At 37.8% G+C, this 20,653-nt stretch overlaps 2 protein-coding genes across 3 annotated transcripts in view; one reads left to right on the forward strand and one right to left on the reverse strand.

Moving 5' to 3' along the window:
- Positions 1-18,855, forward strand: part of LOC122415145 (tRNA dimethylallyltransferase) — an 86,197-nt gene extending 67,342 nt beyond the window's left edge. For both annotated transcript variants that reach the window (XM_043427039.1, XM_043427040.1), the window contains exons 5-9: positions 7,173-7,288; positions 15,486-15,582; positions 17,657-17,770; positions 18,132-18,317; positions 18,609-18,855. In XM_043427039.1, the coding sequence (XP_043282974.1) occupies positions 7,173-7,288; positions 15,486-15,582; positions 17,657-17,770; positions 18,132-18,317; positions 18,609-18,767 (672 nt within the window). In that variant the 3' untranslated portion in view covers positions 18,768-18,855. The remainder of the gene's footprint in view (positions 1-7,172; positions 7,289-15,485; positions 15,583-17,656; positions 17,771-18,131; positions 18,318-18,608) is intronic.
- LOC122415254 (uncharacterized) overlaps positions 1-20,653 on the reverse strand; it is a 179,796-nt gene that overhangs the window by 148,177 nt on the left and 10,966 nt on the right. The window lies entirely within an intron of this gene.

A 20,653-nucleotide genomic window follows, 5' to 3' on the forward strand; every position in this document is an offset into this window, starting at 1 on the left:
AGGGACTCGTAACGGAACCGAAACAATAGTGCTATTTTCTTTCTGCATATAATTGCACGCAGCAGCCGATTTTGAATTTGACAATGAGCGGATTGATCAATCCTAAACGAGAAAAGGCAGGCAGGGGGTATTTGCTGGAGATCACATTTAGAAAAGTTGCCTCGACACGAAGCCGTTCGAAGGGCCAATTTAACGAGCAATTTTTCGAATAAAGTCCAGCAGGCAAAAAGGGGGCTCGAGGAGGGGATAAATTCTGGAAATTCTGCGAAATTTCTTCCACGACGAATATAATTGTGTAAATAGTGTGGAAACGATCGAGAGGCTAAGAAGAACGAGGGGTTATGGCGTTTGCACATAATTGAGCAGTCCTACTATATCGAGTTACCGGACCAAAATAGCGGAGACGAGAAGTAAGAAAAGAAAAGGTAGAAGGCCTGCTCGTTAGATCGCAAAGGAAAGAGAGCCTCTTCTTTCTTCTTTCGAGTTGGTAAATGTGCCGAAAAACTCGGCCGAATCCTAGGAAGGAACCTCGCGGTCGTCCTCGACCAAGAACCCTTTTTCACCTTTTTTTCATCGCCGTCCCCCTCTTCCTCTTTCACTCCGTTGGTCCTCTCTTTCATCTTTTTTATCTCTCGTTTTCATCATCCACGCAACAAACCCCTTTTCTGCGGGGGCTACTCGGTCCCTCTTGCCCTCTCTCTCGTCTCATTTAGGTTTTTATCGCTCGCTTCTGATGTACGAGTGTGTGAATAAAAAATATTTTTCCCACGGCTCGCCTCCGCGCTCGGCATTCGAAACCGCAGGCAATCGCCATGTGCTTTTTCTTACTCATTTTAATTAGATCCATTTCCACGTCGCGGATTGGAAAATAGCGAGAAAAGGGCGTCGATCTATTTGTCACCGAGGACTCGAGCAGTCCGTTTCTGAGCTCGATTACGAAACGCTTTCCAATTGGTGGTGAGGACTGGTGGGAATCGCTTTGTTTTTATTCTCATTGAAACCGCGTCGGTCCAACCAGAAATACAACTTAATGTCCATTTCGGCATCGATGATTGAGAGGTTTTATCGACCAGATCGATCGATCCTCGCTTTTTGTTATCTCCACTTTCTTAATGACTCGCCTCAGATAATTATCTTGTTCCGGGTTTGCAAATATCGATCGAACATTCCCGGAATGGAAGACCGGACTGCAACGATCACAGAGCCATTGTTAAGCTGCAGTACCTGAAATGTTGGAGGCCCAAAAAGGGGAACAAAGATTCGGAACACATACACGCAACCAAGGAATTTAGCCTCAGGATATTTGCCACGTTGTATTCTAGGATAAGTCCATCGAGAATGGCTGCGTGGATCAATTCCGCGTAAGCCCAACCTACCGTACATTCGCGAACGCATAATCGATGCCTTTCTCAAAATAAATCTTGACCTCCAGACAGGCTGAACGGGGATCGTGCATGAATGATTATCTTTAGGCTAGTTGACAGCCTCGGCTGCGACGTGTTTTGTTTATACGTATTAAAAATAATAATGCGATGACAAACAAAAAAGAAATTCCACATAAATTTGATTGCTTCGTCACGATGCGTTGGAACTCTCGACCAAAATACCCGTAGAAATTGACTTCACGATTTATATGCTCATGTTTGAGCTCTTCCATGCGACTTGGCGAATCTTTGGCAAACATTTGCAATGCTTACTTTTGCTGAAAATCGTTCTAACATTTTTTTTTCAGCATTATCATCCATCAAATTTGCGCTTGGACTTTTCGAAATTTTTTATCTCATCCACGAAAGCGTGGAGTTGATCTTACAACGAGACTTTTCAGGGGCAACAGTTACTTAGCAATCGATTACGATCCTTAAAAACATTGAAAAATCAAGTTTTGTTATAGAAAAATGGCGAAACTGAAGAAAGGAATTTTGAAGTTCTAGACACTTGAAATTTTCGAGGGTGCAAATTTGCACCAGTGTCCTGTCTACGGGTTATCAATAAAAAATGATATGGAGGCTCGGTTTAAGGAAGTTGAGGCTGTACAGTCATTTTTTATCCAAAAGTTATGACCTGTACCTTTCAAAAGTTAGGCCAGTTTACAGTTTGGCAATGTTGCATACACTTTAAAGAAAAGTTGAGGAAAAAAAGACGAAAAACTGGTGAAAGCTCAGGCGAAAATACGAACGGTGACGATCCTAGCCTCAAAAAACTGCACGGGAAACAGATTATTATTAATATAATCTCAGCAAATCTAATAAATCTCAAAAACATTGACATTATTCAGCAAGCCTCGTTCATGTTGCCCAAAAAATTTCATATTTTTAGGATCATTTTTAACGGAGATATCACTGAATGTGTCTTGACTTCCATAAGATTACATGCCATTTGGCTCAAATTGTTATTGATTTTTCTCAGCAACGACGCTCCTAAACTGTCTGAAAATTTAACTGATTTTTTTTTACACTTCACTTTATAAGATGCACTCGGTCTAAAAGCGATGACATCATTTTCATTCTAATGCCTCAACTTCCTTAACCCTAGAACGCATGACTGGGGTGTGAGCACACCCCACGCGAACTTCAAACTACGCTCCCGTCCTAATAAGCGACATTATCGACTGATTATCGACGGATTTTTTAATATATAAATTCAATTGAAATTAGTTTTATCGTACATCATTCTTTTCGTTATAAAAAAACGAAGAAAATGGTGTAGGATAAAGTCAGTTTAGCATCGTAGGACCGGATTTATAAGCAGAAAAAGAGTGGGGTGCGTTCAAACCCCGGTCATGAGGTTGAGGGTATGAAAAAAGGCACATGAGGTGTAGGGTTAAGGAAGAGAAAGGTGCAAAGACTAAAAAAAGTTTTGAAAAAACCAAATGAAATTTCAGGTTCCTTGGCCTGTCGAATTTCATTGAAAAAAAAAGTATAAATCAAATCAACATCGTCGAACCATCATTTCTATTAAGAAAGATTCTCGGATCTCGAATTTTTGTAGCAAGCGATTCCGAGTTTCAACTCCAGATGGAGGGATCGCGTAGATCGTAACTTCTGACACGTTCCTTAAGCGGAACGACCTGTACATCTACCGAAGTGAAAAACCCCATCAATCGAGCCGCGAAATCGATGAATCATGGCGATAATCACCCGAAACTTATTCACCTCGTTTCAGAGCTCTATGAGAACGATGAATCGTCAATATTTCGCATGTTTATATACATCTCGCGTTGCGAATAACGAGATGTGTCTATTCCGAGGTTTATTAGCGTCGAGAAAGAGTGCGATACGAAAGAACGGTTCTGAATGAAAAAAAATTACTAGTTCAACATACGCGTTTACGGATCAATTAAATTAGGACGCCTATTAAATTTCGATTGAAGAAAATATACACACCGAATTCATCGCGATTCCGACAGCGATAATGACAGCTTTAAAACTTCAAGAAGTTCTTTTCGAACAACGTCAAATTTGACTTGAATCGGGGAAAAAAAATTACAACGGGAATCAGTTCATTTCATGACTCTTTTGAACATGCTAAGTTTCCCGCCTCCCCCACCCCCCGGAACAGCCGTCGCGTTTTGGCAAAATAACCACAAAAAATGGTTTTTCACTAATATCTGTGTTCTGAGTGGTTTTACGGCCAAAAAGGTTCACATCAAAATTGAAGATAATTAAATTTTCTGCCGAAAAGCTTTTATACTTTTTTCCCCTAGGATTAATATTTTCAGAGTTACAGCCAATCGGCATCGCGCATCTGGACAAATTGACTTTTACTGATAACGCTCTCCCGCATTATTGTCTGCTTCGCTCACTACAATATTCGATTCGTGACGATCGATTCATTAAGGCTGCTATTGCGCCATATTTAAATTTCAGTCGGTTCTTAAGATTTCAACAAATTCAGTACAGAACTACTTCGAGTCTTCGAAAACTGTTTCATTTCAATTTTCAATTTTTCGATCGATCACGCAGATCGTGGGTATAGAATGTTAGAACGAAGAGATCGCAATGAGGTCACGAAAACTCGCACATGCGATGATTTCGTTACGTTCGAGTTGAACGTTTCTCGGTTTCCTCGAGTTCAAAACCTTGGCCGAATTTCGGATCAGCGGGTCACACGCGATTATGCTTGAGACCTCCCAATGTGCAGGAGAAAAAAATCATCCATTTCCCCGCATCGAGCTTCGAACGAATTTTGCCATCGAAATCGAGGTGAACGGATTCCTCTTGTCTACATTTTAGTTCCGACACGCGCCGTCAACGGTGACGAATAAAACTTGGGAGCGTCAAACCCATCGGGAATCGAAGCGTCAAAGCTTCTTTTTTTGTATTCGAGCTCATGCCTCTTTAACCGTTGAAATTCAAGGTTACGTGAGGTTTTATCTGTAATACAAATTCAAGGGTCGCCTCGGCGACGAGTTCGGAAATATTTGTTCGGAATATTTATATCCGATGGACAAACGCGTTGAGAGTGATTAAAAAAAAAAAAAAAAAAAAAAAAAAATGTAGGCAACGATCGATCGAAGCAAGAAAAACGATTTTCATTCTCCATCGTGCCTAATTTTTTTTACCCGATCCTCCTGACAAATTGTCCCAAAGAATTTGAACGAGTCGAGTCAGTTCGCCCCCGATCACTCTTCCCGATTTGTTCCGAGCAAGCACCGAGAATTATGAACGTCACAATTTCTGCTCCATTCACTCCTACAATAATTCATTTGTTCTTGTCCTTTTTTAAAACACGAATTAACCCAAAATACCGCAAGATATTGGAACGATTTAGAAATCGAGGAATCGCAAGAAATGATGAATAAGTATAAAGCATGACATCAAGAGACGATAATGAAATCTCGTGAAATTGGCCCGAAGGACAGAGCCAGCAATTGGACTTACGCAACGCTCGGATAGCCGGCGGCTTTTGCCTCAACGCGCTCGCAAACGCGCACACATATAGGCTCGTATAAAAGTACACACACACACACACACACACGCACACGAATCTATTATCACGAGTATTTTATGCTCGTTTGAATATACTACGGGAAGCTTCTCAAAAACTTGCCGCCCTAAGAGAGTCGCATTCTTCGGCGTATTCTATCGCTCTGACAAAGTCATCGTATTCGCTCGCCTCTCGCTCTTTAGCTTCGTCTGATTTACTACGAGAACCGCTTCTTCGCTTGGCTCTCCGTCTGCTGCCTCCCGCTTGTATACGTTCCTGTGTGTAGTAACATAACCGGGCAAAGTGCGGGAGAGAGTATGAATGGAAGAGAGAGGAAGTATTAGCACGCGAACTGGGGGGTTTTAACAGTCGAACCTTTTGCCGCGCGATCCCGAGAAATCTTGCGAGAGCTCTTTAAAGCCCGCATACAGGCTGTCGCAAAAGTGGCCCTCGGCGCTCGGGGTTCCATCCGCGAGTTTACCGAGACGAAAATTTCCTCCAGGTGTCCCAAGGCGCCAACGAGTCTTTGTAGAGTCTTCGATAATGGAAATGAGGAAAAACTAATCGATGGGGTATGCAAGTAGTCGGATTATTTTCAGTCATTCGATGAGGAGTATCAGAAGAAGGATAAAAAAAACATCTTTGCCTTGAAAATTTCGTGGTCTCTCTTGTGTCACGATTCTTGAAAAACGATTTTTCCGTACACGTGTGCGAATGAAAAAGCCTTGTATACACACGAGTTCATGCTCGACTCGGGGACGTATTCCATGTGGCGCGAACTCGAGGCTCTTCTGTCATGCGAGCGTGAGAAAGTGAGGAATGAAAGGATCGTACATAGAGTGACGAGAATCGTTCAGGAGAGATTAGAACGACGAGAAGCTGCTGACCAAGCAGTTACGTTTTTCTGATCTCAGACACGTGGCATTGTTTTCCTTTTTATTTCGATTCGATTGTAATGTTTTTGGAATGGATGAAACACGGGCGGGATTATGAAGAAAAGTCTTATTGGACTATCGAATGCGTCATTTATTGGATACTTTGTTGAATCAAGCGCCAATAAATTTAGATGCTTTTATGTCGAATCGGTAACACATCGAAACACAGGAATTCGAAAACACATTTTAGCTCGACGCCAGAACGTTTTTCGTGTTGTAAATTATTCGTGTTAGTCTTACAAATACCGAGAGACGTCGCAGAATGTTATCATATCATAGGCCGACTTCTTCGATGAATTTTTAACCACATTGATCCTCCTTTGTGGAGTACTCTCGTCACGGAATTTATTAATGTATAGTTTTGGGAGTTTATATTTAAAAATCTAAATAATCATTCTCCTCGGACGCCTGTTCGTACGATACTTTTGTCCTGAAAACCTAGTTTCTTTGAATTTGAAAATCATTTGCTTTTTGGGCCGAATTTTCGTTGCAATTTTTCTGTTATAAGCTGTAAATGAACTCGGAGTAACGAGAGTCGAAACTCTTACAGAAAACGTCGAACGAGTATACCGAGTGACAATTGCGAATGACCCTAATTGACCGTTTCATCTGAATTTTGGTCTATCCGAGGGACGCGAGCGATAAATCAATTGTCTAGTAAGAAAAAACGAGCAAATGTCTCACGGGCTGGCGAGGCTGAAAAAAGGAGGAAAAAGAAGGGAAATAGTCTCATTCATATTTTTGGATGCTCTCGAAAAAAACGTTTAATTATATTCTAATTGGCAAATGGACTTTGTCTACTTGAACGATATTTATTTTCTTATTCGCGCGTGGCTCGAGCCGAGAAAATAGAACTTGAAAAATGGTCAAGCTTCGCGCTCAGAAATGAACCATGAAGAAAAGTAGAACAACTGACAAATTCATTTATTTTTCTTCTATCCCAGAACTCACGTGCTGCTTGCCAATTTTTAACGAACTGGCTAATTAACCCGTCACTCGTATTTCTCATTACTCCTACGGCGTCGGTTTCTCTTCTATTTTAACTAATAATCATAATTCTATCTATATACACGTATACAACTGTACTGTTTTTTTAATCTTTCGACTCTGTTCGAATGGACTCTGTTTCTGACTAATCAGAGCACAAAAAAACTATTGCGATACCTTATCTATCTTACGTGACATGGAAAATCCACTTCGTACTCGTGACAACGATTTCAATCAAGATTCCATCACTTTTTGAGCGCTAAATTACATTTTTTTCGCGTTTCGCCTCGGAGTCTAATTCGGAGCTTTCGTTGAATTTTGCAGAGAATTTTGGACGAACGTTTGAGCCGTCGGGTCGACTCCATGGTCGAGGCTGGTCTCGTCGACGAACTTTTGGACTTTCATGCCCGTTACAATGAGAATCGGCTTAAAACCAACACGTGAGTTTACGAATTCGTAAGTGTGGAATGAAAGAAAATTGTGCTCTCCCAATTCCAAATTGTTTTTATTTATTTATTTTTTTTTTTTTCAAATCTGCAAAAATATGAGTTTCGAAATCCAATTTCCAGGTAGACCGAAATCTCGGGCACAAAAGAATGACACAAAAGTGACAAACATCATCGAAATCATTCAATTTTTAGGGGTTTAAAAATTTCGTCAAAATGTTCTTTGAGCTTTTATTTCTCGAGAGTCTTCGTATCGGGAAGTTGATTACCAACTGTGGATAATCGATGATCATTCGTTATTAACTAAGAACAAATGACACTCGAAATTTTAAACGTCGCCAATAAATCATACACAAAAAGGTTTCTTGAGGCCTTCGTTGGTAGAAGCGGAAGAGACAATTTTGCCAACCACGCACACTCGCGAATCCACGTCCTTATATCCGTTCCGGCTTTCTCCGAATTCACGTGATCAGAGCTGTGAATCGGGCGTCGGTTGTTCTGCGCTTCGTGATCTGTAATCTCAATCGTTGCTTCCTCCTTCTCTTTCCTTCGTCCCTTATTCGTTTTCTTCGCCGCGAGGCCGGAAGTCTGAGGGAAGAAAAAATAGTTCTAACGTCAATCGAGCGATACGAGATAACGATTATTCAGACTCTGCAATAAAGTTTCACCTGCTTTCATCAATAGCATACCAAAGTCCGACACTTTTCGAGACCAATTGAATGTTACCACCCGCAAATATTCTTCCCCTCGAAATAACAACATTGAGGAATGAAAAGAAAAAAAAAAAGAAAAAAACTAATCGAAGAGCCACTTGAAACGATCAAACGCTCTGTCACTCCTTCGATATCGTTCGTATCTTCGATTATTCTCTGTGCTCTAATAAAGCGAATACTTCGATTTAAAAAATTTCCAAGATCTTCAACGAGGGCGGACACGCGCATGTGCTCATTAACAATCCTCGCCGAACGAAATGTATTTATATTTATATATCTTTTCGTCCGTGTCTAGGATTCCTGGCGCTCTCGCACACCTTCGATCGTTATATTTGTTCATCTTACGTATTTATGTACTCAGGTGAAACGAGAGTGAAGCGGGAAAGGAGCGAGCGAAAATGTGTATGAGACCTTCTACGTGGATCGTATCGATTTTAAAACACGGACGAATATGACTGAAAAACTTGAATTATTCCTCTTATGTATCGTTTATTTTTTAGTAATTTCGATGAAACGTTCTGAGCCCGTTTTTTTAACGTTTCGTGAGGTTAAAATTGCACGACTTAGTCAACGATTCAGTACGTAAATGTCGATATCTTCTAAATAAATACATGTTATTCCGATAATAAAAATACTTGGCCTCCAATTGATATAATAAATTTTAGTACTACACGTAACTTCCGTTGACTTTTTTTATGAATTTGATTTTCCTCGAAAATAAGTATTATGAATGATTAGTCGCTCCGATAGATAAAACGTCAATTTTTCAATTAAAGTTTCCAACTTGTTCGGTAAATATTCCAAATTATCAATAAAAGCTTGGCCTCCAATTGATATAATACATTTTTATACTGCACGTAACTTGGATAGTAAATTTTTCAATTTGTTCGATATTTATGAATTTAAAAAAAAATTTTTTATTTTTCTTAATAGAATTCTTTTCGATTGTTTTTTATTTTTGGTCTTTTATTTATATAAATTTTTTTCCTGGTTTTGAATGATTTTTCTGCCATCCAGAAACAAGGGACCGTCAATGTACTTGTCCCAACCTTTTTTTCCCTAGGGGAATTTTGGGGTTTTCCTCTTATGTAATGAAAATGATTTTATCATAAATTCTTATCGTACTCGTATCGATTCTCATTTTTTATGAATTTCTATTCCCCCGAAATCCTTGAAAATGATTTTCCTCTGAATTCATTATTTTAGAAGCTTCCGATGTAAATAGAACAAATGCTTTTGAACACATGACGAGAATTGTAAAAAATAACGAAGGTCTCGAGCGAATTTGGCAGCTCGTCGTTTTTATATATTTTGGAATGAGATAGCTTCTTATCTCACGTTTTATTGTTACCGGTGGTCTATTCTCGTGCGGTATTTACCGATGAAAAACTGCCCACAAAACTTTATATTCCGAGAGATTTCATATTTTCATACGGAAAATGTTCTAATCTGATCTTTACTGTCAATTTTCTGACAATGGCGAATGAATATCACACAAACTTGACAGGCTTTCACCGGATTTCTTCCGAGTTTATGATAACTCGATTTTAATCAAAGCCAGGGATTAACGAACGGCCGATATTGCGCAAGCGATAGCACACAGATAAATACAAATTGCGATCTTATCACGCGCGGATTTTGTTGCGAATTTCTAATCGTTAATTTCCTCGTTTTTAATCCAAATGTCACGCTTTCCGAGCCCAACAGTAGCCGGAGACACGTGTGACTCCTATCAATCGCTCCATCAGATTCGTATCGATATGTACATTCGCATGTAATCAGTCACTTCCATCCTCGATTATAATGTTCCAATGAGCATTAAAATCATATTTTTTTATCATTCGTTTATCAATGTTGTGCTCGTTGTTTCTCGTAAAATTTTACTACGCCCCGTTCATACAAGAATGCATCCTGTTTCCTCAATATTAATTCGTTTCACATTTAAGTTCCTTATCTCGCTTGTTTTCTCTCGCCCTTTTTTCTTTATTCCATTTTCAATGACTACAACGTCAAAGCACTTTCTCTTTACGTAATGGGCCTATCGAGACTTTGCAGAGACTGCCAAGTTCCATATCACGCCGCAAAAGATATGAGAAAATTCAGACAACCGAGTTCAATCGTTCGGTCGTTTTCATTTCGACTCCGTCGATACGCTTTTTTTCGTTACTACCTTCCTCAATGGGAACTTATCGCGTCGCTCTCTCAACAATTGTGCAATATGTTTTATTATTATTCACCATTTCTTTAATTATTCATCAACGAATCATTGTCGAAACGATAGTTTCGAGATTGACCATTAATTATGAATGTATGTTCACCATATCTCGGTGGGTTACTCGAGAATTTTGATAAGAGTGAATCACGAGCCGCTCCGCTCTCCACCGATCCTATCTTTGCACTGTAACCCACGTTCTGCATATTTATTCGCGATTTTTCGGCCCAAATTTGCTCCATTTCCACCGCCATGGGCTTTTTTTCTTCAAACATACTCGGAAATAATATTTTTTTTTTTTCCCATGCAAGAATTATGATTTCACCATACTAGAGAAATAGCCTTTTCTGTTGATAGGAAAAGCTTACGATAGCCGGGCAATTCTTGGGCTGAAGAAATATTCGAAAAGTCTCGCAAACGTATGATTCGTGATAAAACTAAAATTTTATCAAAATTCCAATATCCAACGGTCTACGGAATTTACAAAGTTCCGATTTTTTTTCAACTGCATTGACACTATAGCATGGAATTAAAAAAAAAGTGTAAAAAAATGATTGTTCAATTGTTCCGATAAATTCGTTCATCAATAATTAACGAAAATGAATTGTCCACGTTGGAAGAATCATTAAATCGAAGCTATAATATTATCTTAATCGTTAGGAATGAACGATTCAATTTTTTTAGAATATTTGCAAATTCTATCAGAACGATTCGTTCATTTTCTCCAGATTTTAAACTAAAAAAATTCAGAAGGGAGTTTCGTGTATCGTCAACAGAAATTCACCACAAAAATCAACTTTTTATCAAATATTTCAGCCACTATACCGAGATGACTTTTCAAAATGAAATTATAAATGAAAATTGGAGTTTGACAAAGTTCGACAAAGATTCACCTCCTTCATATAATCGTTTAATTTAAAAGTTTCGAGATTCCAATCCAATAAAATATTCCACCGATGCCTCGTGGATCTCTCTTTCAAGAGAGCTTTCGCATTCATATCATGAATGGGAAAAGGCATTTTCGAAAGAGGCCGGACTGGCCTCGAGTTTTTTAGTAACACGTGTAATTTATTGAATGAGAAACAGAAGGGTCGCTCAGGGTTATTCGACAGGGAACGCCTCATGCTCACGATACGATGGGACACGTGGTCCACTGAGATACTACGAATCTCCCGCGCGACCTACTCCCAGATAATCCTTTCGGAGTTCTATATATATTTCGTCTTAACCGACTGTGAATTATCAACCATTGATTCATCTTTTTTTGCTGTACAGCACAAATTATTAACCACGCATTACTCATCAGTTTTTTTCCATTTAACGATCGTGTACTACTGCAGTCTCGAATATTGCAATTAAAACCTAATCGAGCTGTTCATTCATTATTCCTGTTGAGCCGAATCCTCTGCTGATTTTTTCACCGAATCATTATGAATAGGGTATTACACCTTTTTTTTAAAACTGATTTTTAAAATAATCCTGAGATCGTAATAAACCAGTAGAATTTTTATTTCAATTTTATAAGACCGAAAACTGTCTTGAAAACTATTTTTTATTTATGATTTTCAATTTTCGCGCGGAAACGCTAGCCGCCATGTTGTTTCGGTTTGTGACGTCACTCCGTTAATAAACAATACAATTTCGAAATACCAAGTAACAAGATTTGTGAAAATAATGAGTTATAATGGTATATCATTGGTGTCTCGTGCCTGAATGCAATAATACAAGTGTAAAAATGCCACAAAAATGATGGCACCATCAACATATTTATCATTGGTAGATTTGTACTTGCTGCTTTCGCAAAACCGTTTTCCATAATGCGATTTTAATCAAATGAATGATAAAGGTCCACAAACGTGCATAATAACTTGTAAAATTTCAAAATAACACAGAGCGCACAATAAGAATCTAGATTGTTTACTATCGGAGTAACGTCACGTTGGAATCCAATATGGCGGATGGCGTTGTAGACATTTGAAAAACAGATGAAATAAGACGATTTTCAAAATTGAATTATAATATTAACGTTGCATTTTTATGAATAAATATTAACGTTTCTCGTTTACTTTTTACGAAATCTATCATAAACGTGCATTTTTATATTTTTTTTTACATGCCGTAAAATACCCTATTGCCGAGAAAGGAAACAACGAGGGTTGGACGTTGATAAAAACCGAATGACGCGCCGACCAGATTTCCGTCGACTTTGTCCGAGTAAATTCCTTCAAATATTTTCGGTCAGAAAGTTCCAATGAAACTCTTTTCCGATAAATTTTTTTCGGAATTGGGATCGCTCGTCTGGAAATATCGCGGGCGAAACATTGTTCAGAGCTTTTGTCTGCTAATATCTTATTTAAAATAGTGTATCATATTATACATAATTAGTAGTGTAATCTCGTTGACGTACGTGCGCCACCGAGCGCCGCTTAGCAACCGCGTTTCACCATAATGTATACGTACATTATTGTCGGTGGGATATGCTACAAGAATTCCTTCTTTCAATATTAAGGAGTTTCAGTACAGAAGTCAAAATATTAAGAAATTGATGAAATTTGGTGATAATGTTCTTCAACATCAAGTGCGAAAACACAATTTTTTTCAAAATTTTCTTCTACTTAGTTATCGAGTAATTACGCATTAAAGCAGATTTCTCATGCCCGGAATGTATACCTATATATATGGAAACGCTATGCTTATACACGTAAACTTTAGTGATCAATTACTCGATAACTGTGTAGAAGAAAAATCTTTAAAAATTTGTGTCGTCAAATTTGGCACTAAAGAATATGTTCACCAAATTTTATAAAATTCTGAACTTTTTGAATTTTTTAATTTTTTTAGCATGGATTAGCATAGCAACATTGTATCGCCTGTACCGAAACTCCTTAAAACTAGTTATGCTTGCAAAAAAATCTTTCTCATTCGCGATTAACGCTATTCAAACTGTTCGTCTTTTCGGTTACCTACAGTAGCTATATCCATATCATCCGTTTCGATTACTATCTATATTTTTCTTCGCTCACTCACCGCGTTTTTTTTTCTGGAGAGAGCTAGACCACGCTAGAAACAACGGCTTCAGATTTTTGCCCACACTCTTCTCTTGTCTTCTCTTCTTCTCGCATTTTTTCGCACGCATTTTCGATGTTTATTTGTTTTTTATTTAGTGACAAATCTGGTGCCATAATATCTAGAGTCGCCGCAGCGACTCTGAGACAAGTACATTTATATTTTATGACGAGTTGCTGCCAGAGACTCTTTATACCGGAGCGATAGCGTTTCCAATTGTTTTAGAAAATTTTCAAAATTTTCTTTTTTAATAATTAATTAACTATAGTATTTTAGAGAATATTAGTATAAGTTTTAAGTATTTTTTATTTATTTTTTTTCTTTTTATTTTATGTATCCTACTTTTTTTTCCGGTGCCATAATAGAAATTGTATAACTATATATTTCTGTTTTATACTAATTATCTGTGCATTGAGCTCGATCCTATTTGGGTCTCAAACTGTTCATTGCCTTGTGTATGAACATAAGAAAAAGTTTTATGATTTTTATTTTATATGCTTTGCATGGTTTCAAATGCACTTATATTATTTTTTTGTATAATTTGTTATGATTTATTTGAATTTGCGATCTATTATTTTCTTTTATTTCCGTTTATGCTTCGTCCCTGTTTGATTGGATAATGATTGTATAATTTGGAAGGAGTTGCGCATTTTTTCTGTTATATTTTATATCTCTTATGTTTAAAGTTTAACTGAGCCGTTAATTCAATAAAATATCAAAAATGTTGCCTGTTCCCTCAAAGTTTTTGAATCTTTATTTTCTCGACGTTCTCATTTGCAAATGATCCTTTTGTGTCCGTGACTTCTCTTTATTCCTAAAACGTCAACTCAAAACTGCACTGAAGTGAATTTTCGAAGGTCGCTCATTTTATTTCGAGTCTTGCTTTTACTTTGCCTCAATTTTTGGAACTCGTTTAATTTCGTGTAATTTAGTAATTAGATAAATCGATCGGCCACCGTTAAAAGTTACATTGAAATTGTGTTCGTGAAAAAAATCCGTGTCGAGCTCTCGCTTGGTTAAATAATGCATTCCGAAAGTACATAATGCCCCGACCGTTGAAACCTTTTGTATTCGTAAACAAAATGCGCGTATAACGATTAATGAAATTCCGCTCGTTCCAAGGGATTTAAATCTTGAGCGAAGGACGCTTTGAATATGAGTAGAAGCTCGGATTTCCGGAGAGGCACACGGTGGAGACATAAAGAAGCAGGTTGTCGTCTGAAGTAGCATAATGAAAAATTCGCCTCGCTCGTTTTTCACTTTTCTACGTTTACATCTCCGCGTATATAAATGTGCTCGCACACTTCCCGGCTCTTTCTCTATTTCTGCATTACGTGCAACTTTTAATGCAACGTCGGCACTCTCGGCATTCACCCTCGATGTCTCGCCGCTCTGCAATATCGTCTCGACACACGATAAGCCCCTTGCGTGCCTTATCGGAAACGAATTTTGCAGTGCCGAAAGCAACAATTTCAAAAAAACATCGAAAAAATTCAAAAAACCCTAATTTCATGCCTTTTTACGTGCGCTCGAAAGGGCCGAGAAATTTCATGATTTCTCGATCGAATACTTACATTTTTCGGGAATATTGTCTTGAACATTTATTTCACAGACGATCCACTAAATTTGGTCGACCTCGTTTGGAAAAGCCGCGCATTGATTTTCTTGATATATCGCATATTTTCTACGCGGTCTTTCCCCCAGCAAACGCGCTCTGCGTCCACCTTCTTTCGTCCCTTGCATCCGTACCGGTTAAGCGCGAATAAATTCACGCGTAAATCTATATGAAGCAATGCTTTTTTCCCTCGCGTAAACGAGAAAACGAGGCGAGCATTGAGAAGCAAGAGGGAAATAACGATAATAGTAATCTACTATCGTGCTTATTTCAGTGCTTGCCATCCTCGACGAATAAAGAAGTCAGGCGGGAGAAAAAGTACATACACGTTTAAAGGATACATAATGAGTTCCTCGGACTCGTTTCCACATCGGAAATGCAACGATTATTGCACCGGACGCGCCCTTAATTCTCCATCATTTATCCAATCTTGAACCACCGTATTTTGTTTTATCAATTATCATTATTCTCCTGAGTATTTCTCCTTTTTCCTCGTTACCGTATTCCCCAACCTGATAATCTCCATTGCTAACAAGAAAAAAAACATTGAACTGGTTGTGATACAGCGAAACTTTTGTGCTTCAGGTCACCCGATTATACTAAAGGGATTTTTCAGTCTATTGGCTTCAAGGAGTTTCATAATTATCTCGTATTACCCCAAGATGAGAAAAACAGCGACAAGGTGAGCACTTTTTTCTTCTCAAGGTTTTATCATACCAAAGGCTTATCATTTGTTCAGAATATTTAGTACACGACTCTAAAGTCAGTAAGAATTCCATCGACAACGACGAGCGCGTATGGCTTCGGTAATCTCCCAAGTTAAGTACCTTAGACGAGGATGATACTCGGATGGGTGACCACTCAGCCACACACCAGCATCGATTACCGAGGTGGGAGCAGTTTTTTTCACTTTCTGATGGCTCCAACCAGCTGAAACTCAGTAAAAATAAAGCCAAATATTTCTTCCGAGTTCCCCATACTTTCCCTGGCGACGAGCAACAATCTGGGGGAGTCAAAAGAATTTCAAAATTTAATTTCGAACACAAGCTTTCGACATTGTTGAAAAATTGGAAAAATTCGTTAGCATCCAACTATGCGCACTGCTCATTTCACTTTTACGTACTTTTATTCTCCACCCCATTTTTCTGTCAATTGATTTTTGGCGAGTCCATTCGGTAGTGTTTCTACCTTAAAAAAGTCTCTTCACGACCACTTGTGACAGATTTTTTAATCGGAAAGGCTGATCGCGACCGTTACGTACTTCTGACGTCTTCGTGACGTATAACTTCTTTTTTTTGTTTCAAATGTAACGATCTCGTTGATATTTATGCGGAATGCGCCTTCAAAAAAAGTTTTATCAATCTTCCAAACATTGGCTCAATTTTTGAAAATATTTTTATAAATATTTAATGTGAAAATCATTGATGAAATCTAAATTCAAATTTACTTTAATCGATTAATCAGGTGATCGTAAATTTTATTTTTGATCAAGATTTGATTAATTAAGCGAACCAATAATATGAAGAAAAACACATAAAATCATCGAGTGCAAACGCAATCGTCGCCGTTGGGTCATCAATCCTAAACCATAAAATAAAATCGACAAATTTAATCGCACAGCACAATTATTTAACGTTCCCCACGGAACGTTAAATAGATTGTAATTTATAATATCGTCAATAAAAAAAAAATTTCGATGGTGGAAAACAATGAAGTTATTCAACGAAAAGATAATACGAATCAAAAGAAATCAACATGAAGAGTAATCAGGATCTGTAATAAAGAGTGTTTCATCGAATGCTTACAGTGTCACAATGTTGGTAAATATAAAAATATCGCAACATGTTGCAATTCACGTAAATCTCGTGGATAATCAGGAACGTCGTGATTGCAAATTTCAACGTAATTGTTATCGCTCTATACTGCGCGTTGGCATGTTGCGTGAATTTCTGCAACACGAGCAGAGTCTCGACAATATTTTTATATGTATCAAGTATGCGTAATGGAGCTTACCGTGCTAATATATGGAGAGATATGCAATGACAAAATATAGTCAGAATTTGAAGCCAGGGCTCTTCAACGCATTATTATGACTCAACTCTGAATATGTAAATGCAAATTTGAGTCGAAAAACAGAACTAAAAATAGTTTATTCGTACGGTGAGTTCTTCTTCGTTGCGCTCCATTTTCAATTCAAATGGGGATTGATGGTTTTATACGAATTTCTGTGACAACCTTGACAAAATTAATCTTCTCCCTTCGACAATAATTGAAAAAATAATGGAGAATTAAAGAAAAAATTAGGTGCATTTATTTTGAACGCTTTATCGCTGCGAGACAGGCTAAACATTATTTTCATTGTTTTTTGAACTTCTCTTCAACGTTTTTTTCGCTTTTATTTCATTGGATCTAAAAATGTACGTGCTTCAACAGTTGATTTGAAATTCGTCTACTCACAGAATCGTACCATAAAAAAACACAGTTTGGAAACAAAAAAGTACGGGAATGTGTATTGTTGAAAGAATTTGTCCATCGTCATGAGTTTTTTTTTCAACTATATTTAGATTCTCCAAAATTACAATCTATTTCGTTTGAACCCTAGAAAGTGACTTTCGTTCTCCGTTCGAGCACATATATTTCAAGAAACGACTCACCAACTATATACAACGAGTCTGCCTCAAAATGGAAATGAAGAGAAAAAAAAGTCGAAATAACTCCAGAAATAAAACGCACAAACACTGTTTGATTTGTCGCAGGGTGAACAGCTGTTGAAGCAGGGAATCGATGATCTGAAAATGGTTACGAGACGATACGCAAGGAGACAGCAAAGGTGGATCATGAATCGTTTTATACGACGAATCGACAGACCGGTAAATAATTATATTGTTACGTTCCCGGGGAAATAAATAATTGAACTAACTTTCAGAAAGTATTGGGCAGTTTATATTACAAAAGAGAATACAAATTGCTTGAGATCCGTACGTCTTCTGGGTCTTTTTGTTATCTTGTTTATTACAAAGGACGATCGTTGTCAGGAAACATAAGAGCTTCATTTTAATATTGAGACAAATACGTGCTCATGCAGGAGGGGTTTCCCCCTCCTACAATATTATACATTTGTATTTTTGGATCGAAATTCTAGAAAAGAATAAGAGGAAGAAATAGATTCGAACTTCGGAGGGACTGATAAACAGGCAATAAGCATTCTGATGAGCCATATTTGATTTTCAGGTGCCACCTGTCTACGGTCTCGATTGTACGAATGTCGAGCATTGGAATTCTCGTGTCCTCGAACCAGCGATCGCAATCGTTGAGGCGAAATTGAGAAACGAAGAGCCAAACTTGAGGCCTCTTAATGAGAACATTGACGTGGGTAAAGGATCAGACGCCAGTAACGAAGAAAGTCGTTGGTGTGAGGTAATATATATTTTTTACTGTTCATATACATTTTTAGATTTTCACTATTCGTACCAAATTTTTTCGATCATTTTGTTGATTATTAGCACATTACCAGTATTGTGCATAAGAATTAGGTTTTTTTATTATCAAAAATTCTCTTTGGAGTTGTTTTGTTCGCCAGAAGGACGACGAACACTTTCAGTATTAATTGCACGTTAAAACTTTTGACAGAATACTTGTTTAACCGCCGTTGACAAAATAAATTCGATTTATAAAATAATGAACTGATTCACTGATATTTGTTGCCAGACTTGCGAGAAGATTTTGATCGGTGATTTGCAATGGAAGGCTCATATGGAAGGCGCGAAACATCGACGAGTCGCACAGAAAAAGAAGAGACTGCAGATGGAAGCGGCACTCGAAGAAAAAACGTCCCTCGAAACTGAAGCAGAAGCGACTGCAACGTAATACTCAGCTACGCTTTGTATACATGTGTACAAACCTGATTATTCCTCCAGACCGCACATTGGACAGAAAATATATCTTTTATTTTAAACTTCGTTCTTTTTTCTTAGGCAAACCTCAAAAAAAGGATGAATATTAGAGAAATATTCATTGCCAAATTCAATGGATCTTCATCTGTGAAAAAGATAAAGATAAAAGATTCATTCATCCTTAAAATTTTCAACGGGAAAATGTAAAATGTCTGCTCATAAAATTAACTGGAAACTCTAATCGTGGTCGGTATTATTCCATTCGTTCGAAAATTCGATTAAATAGAAATCGACGAAAGTGACATTTTCGGATAGAAATCGGTTAATGTTCAATTTCATATAAAGTTTATTATACCGATATTAAAATGAAAATAATCAGCGTGGCTCTGCTTTTTGATTGAGCCACATTTCAAGAGATGTGGTAAGGTAGGCTTTTCCAGGTCAACAACTTTTATAAAAAGATAACCATATTAAGGAAGTTGAAGCGATATATATAGGACATCATACGAAAAATACATTAGATTTTATTATTCCAAATTAATGAATTGAAAATTTACGTGAATCTTCTTGAACAGCGCTTAATTATGTGTGAAAAGTTTGGAGAGATTTCACCGGCTAGTAATCGAGATATTCATTGTTGAAAATGACAAGGTTAAACATGGGCTCTTATGGAAGCTTTCAGAAAATTGCAAACTTCAACAATAAATATCTCAATTTCACGACGGTGAATAATCGGCATATCCCGCCAGAAGTTTAATACTGTCTTAAGCTTTCTGTTTAAAAAATTTTAATGTGCAAAGTTGGAAAATAGTTTTAACATAAGATACGCTTCAACCTCCTTAAACCATGAAAATTTGGGGCATTGGCTCAAATTTTTTCTTGACCTGGAAAGGTACATGGATAGAAATTTTATGTGGCAGAAATGTTTTCTGGTAGATTTGATCGTGGTATAACTGATGCGGGACTTGCTTTCTTGGATAGAAATGATTTTTGGTTGAGGTGTTATTCGGGTATTGAATTTTGGTAAAGATTTTTCTGGTCGAGATGCAAATGTGCCGAGTTGTTACGGGGTAGTGTTTCATCGTGGTAGAAATGTTACGGGACTTGTTTTTTGGGTAGAAATGAATTTTGGTGAAGATGTTACTGATAGTATTGAATTTTGATAGAGATGTTTCTGGTCGAGATGTAAGTCTGTCAACTGCATAATTACCAAAATCAGGTATTTTCCGTCATGTTACGATTCATTACCGTTCGATGATAAGGCAGTGGGTAAAAAAAGATGCTATATTTTGTTAAATTATTTAACTGGAATAACAGTCAATACCGAACGATGTAAATGCGCTACGAAGAGAGAGATCTGATTGAATCAGGGTAAGGTCGACAGAGAAGGAAACTTTTTTGAGTTATCGATTGCTGTGAATTTTAAATCACGATGATAAAAAAAAACCCCACTCGGTTGATATCGCAGATTTTTATGCTTTCCAACTCTGTCGAGAACGCAGATACTTGCGTATCGAACGACAATGAGGTTTATTAACGTTTGCATCGTAACTGTGTGTTGAGATTACGAATTTGCATCCTGTCGAGCTTGCCCGACTGCGAATTTCTACTTCACCGAACTCGGTTAAGGCTGTAAATTTCCCACCGTACTGAGCTCGATCGAGCACGAGCATTTGTATTCTACAGAAATCGACTCAATCGAGCGAAATGACGATTCTGCAATCTTACGAATCCTACGAACCGTCCTACGATGGCGCCACCGAAACGTTTATAACTGCGCGACTTTGTTTTGGGAACAACACGACTGCTGCGGTTAATTACATTAAAACTGCGCCGGGAATCTCGTTTCGTTTAAGCACG

This window comes from Venturia canescens, chromosome 8, assembly GCF_019457755.1.
Source record: "Venturia canescens isolate UGA chromosome 8, ASM1945775v1, whole genome shotgun sequence".
Taxonomy (NCBI): Eukaryota; Metazoa; Arthropoda; class Insecta; order Hymenoptera; family Ichneumonidae; genus Venturia; species Venturia canescens.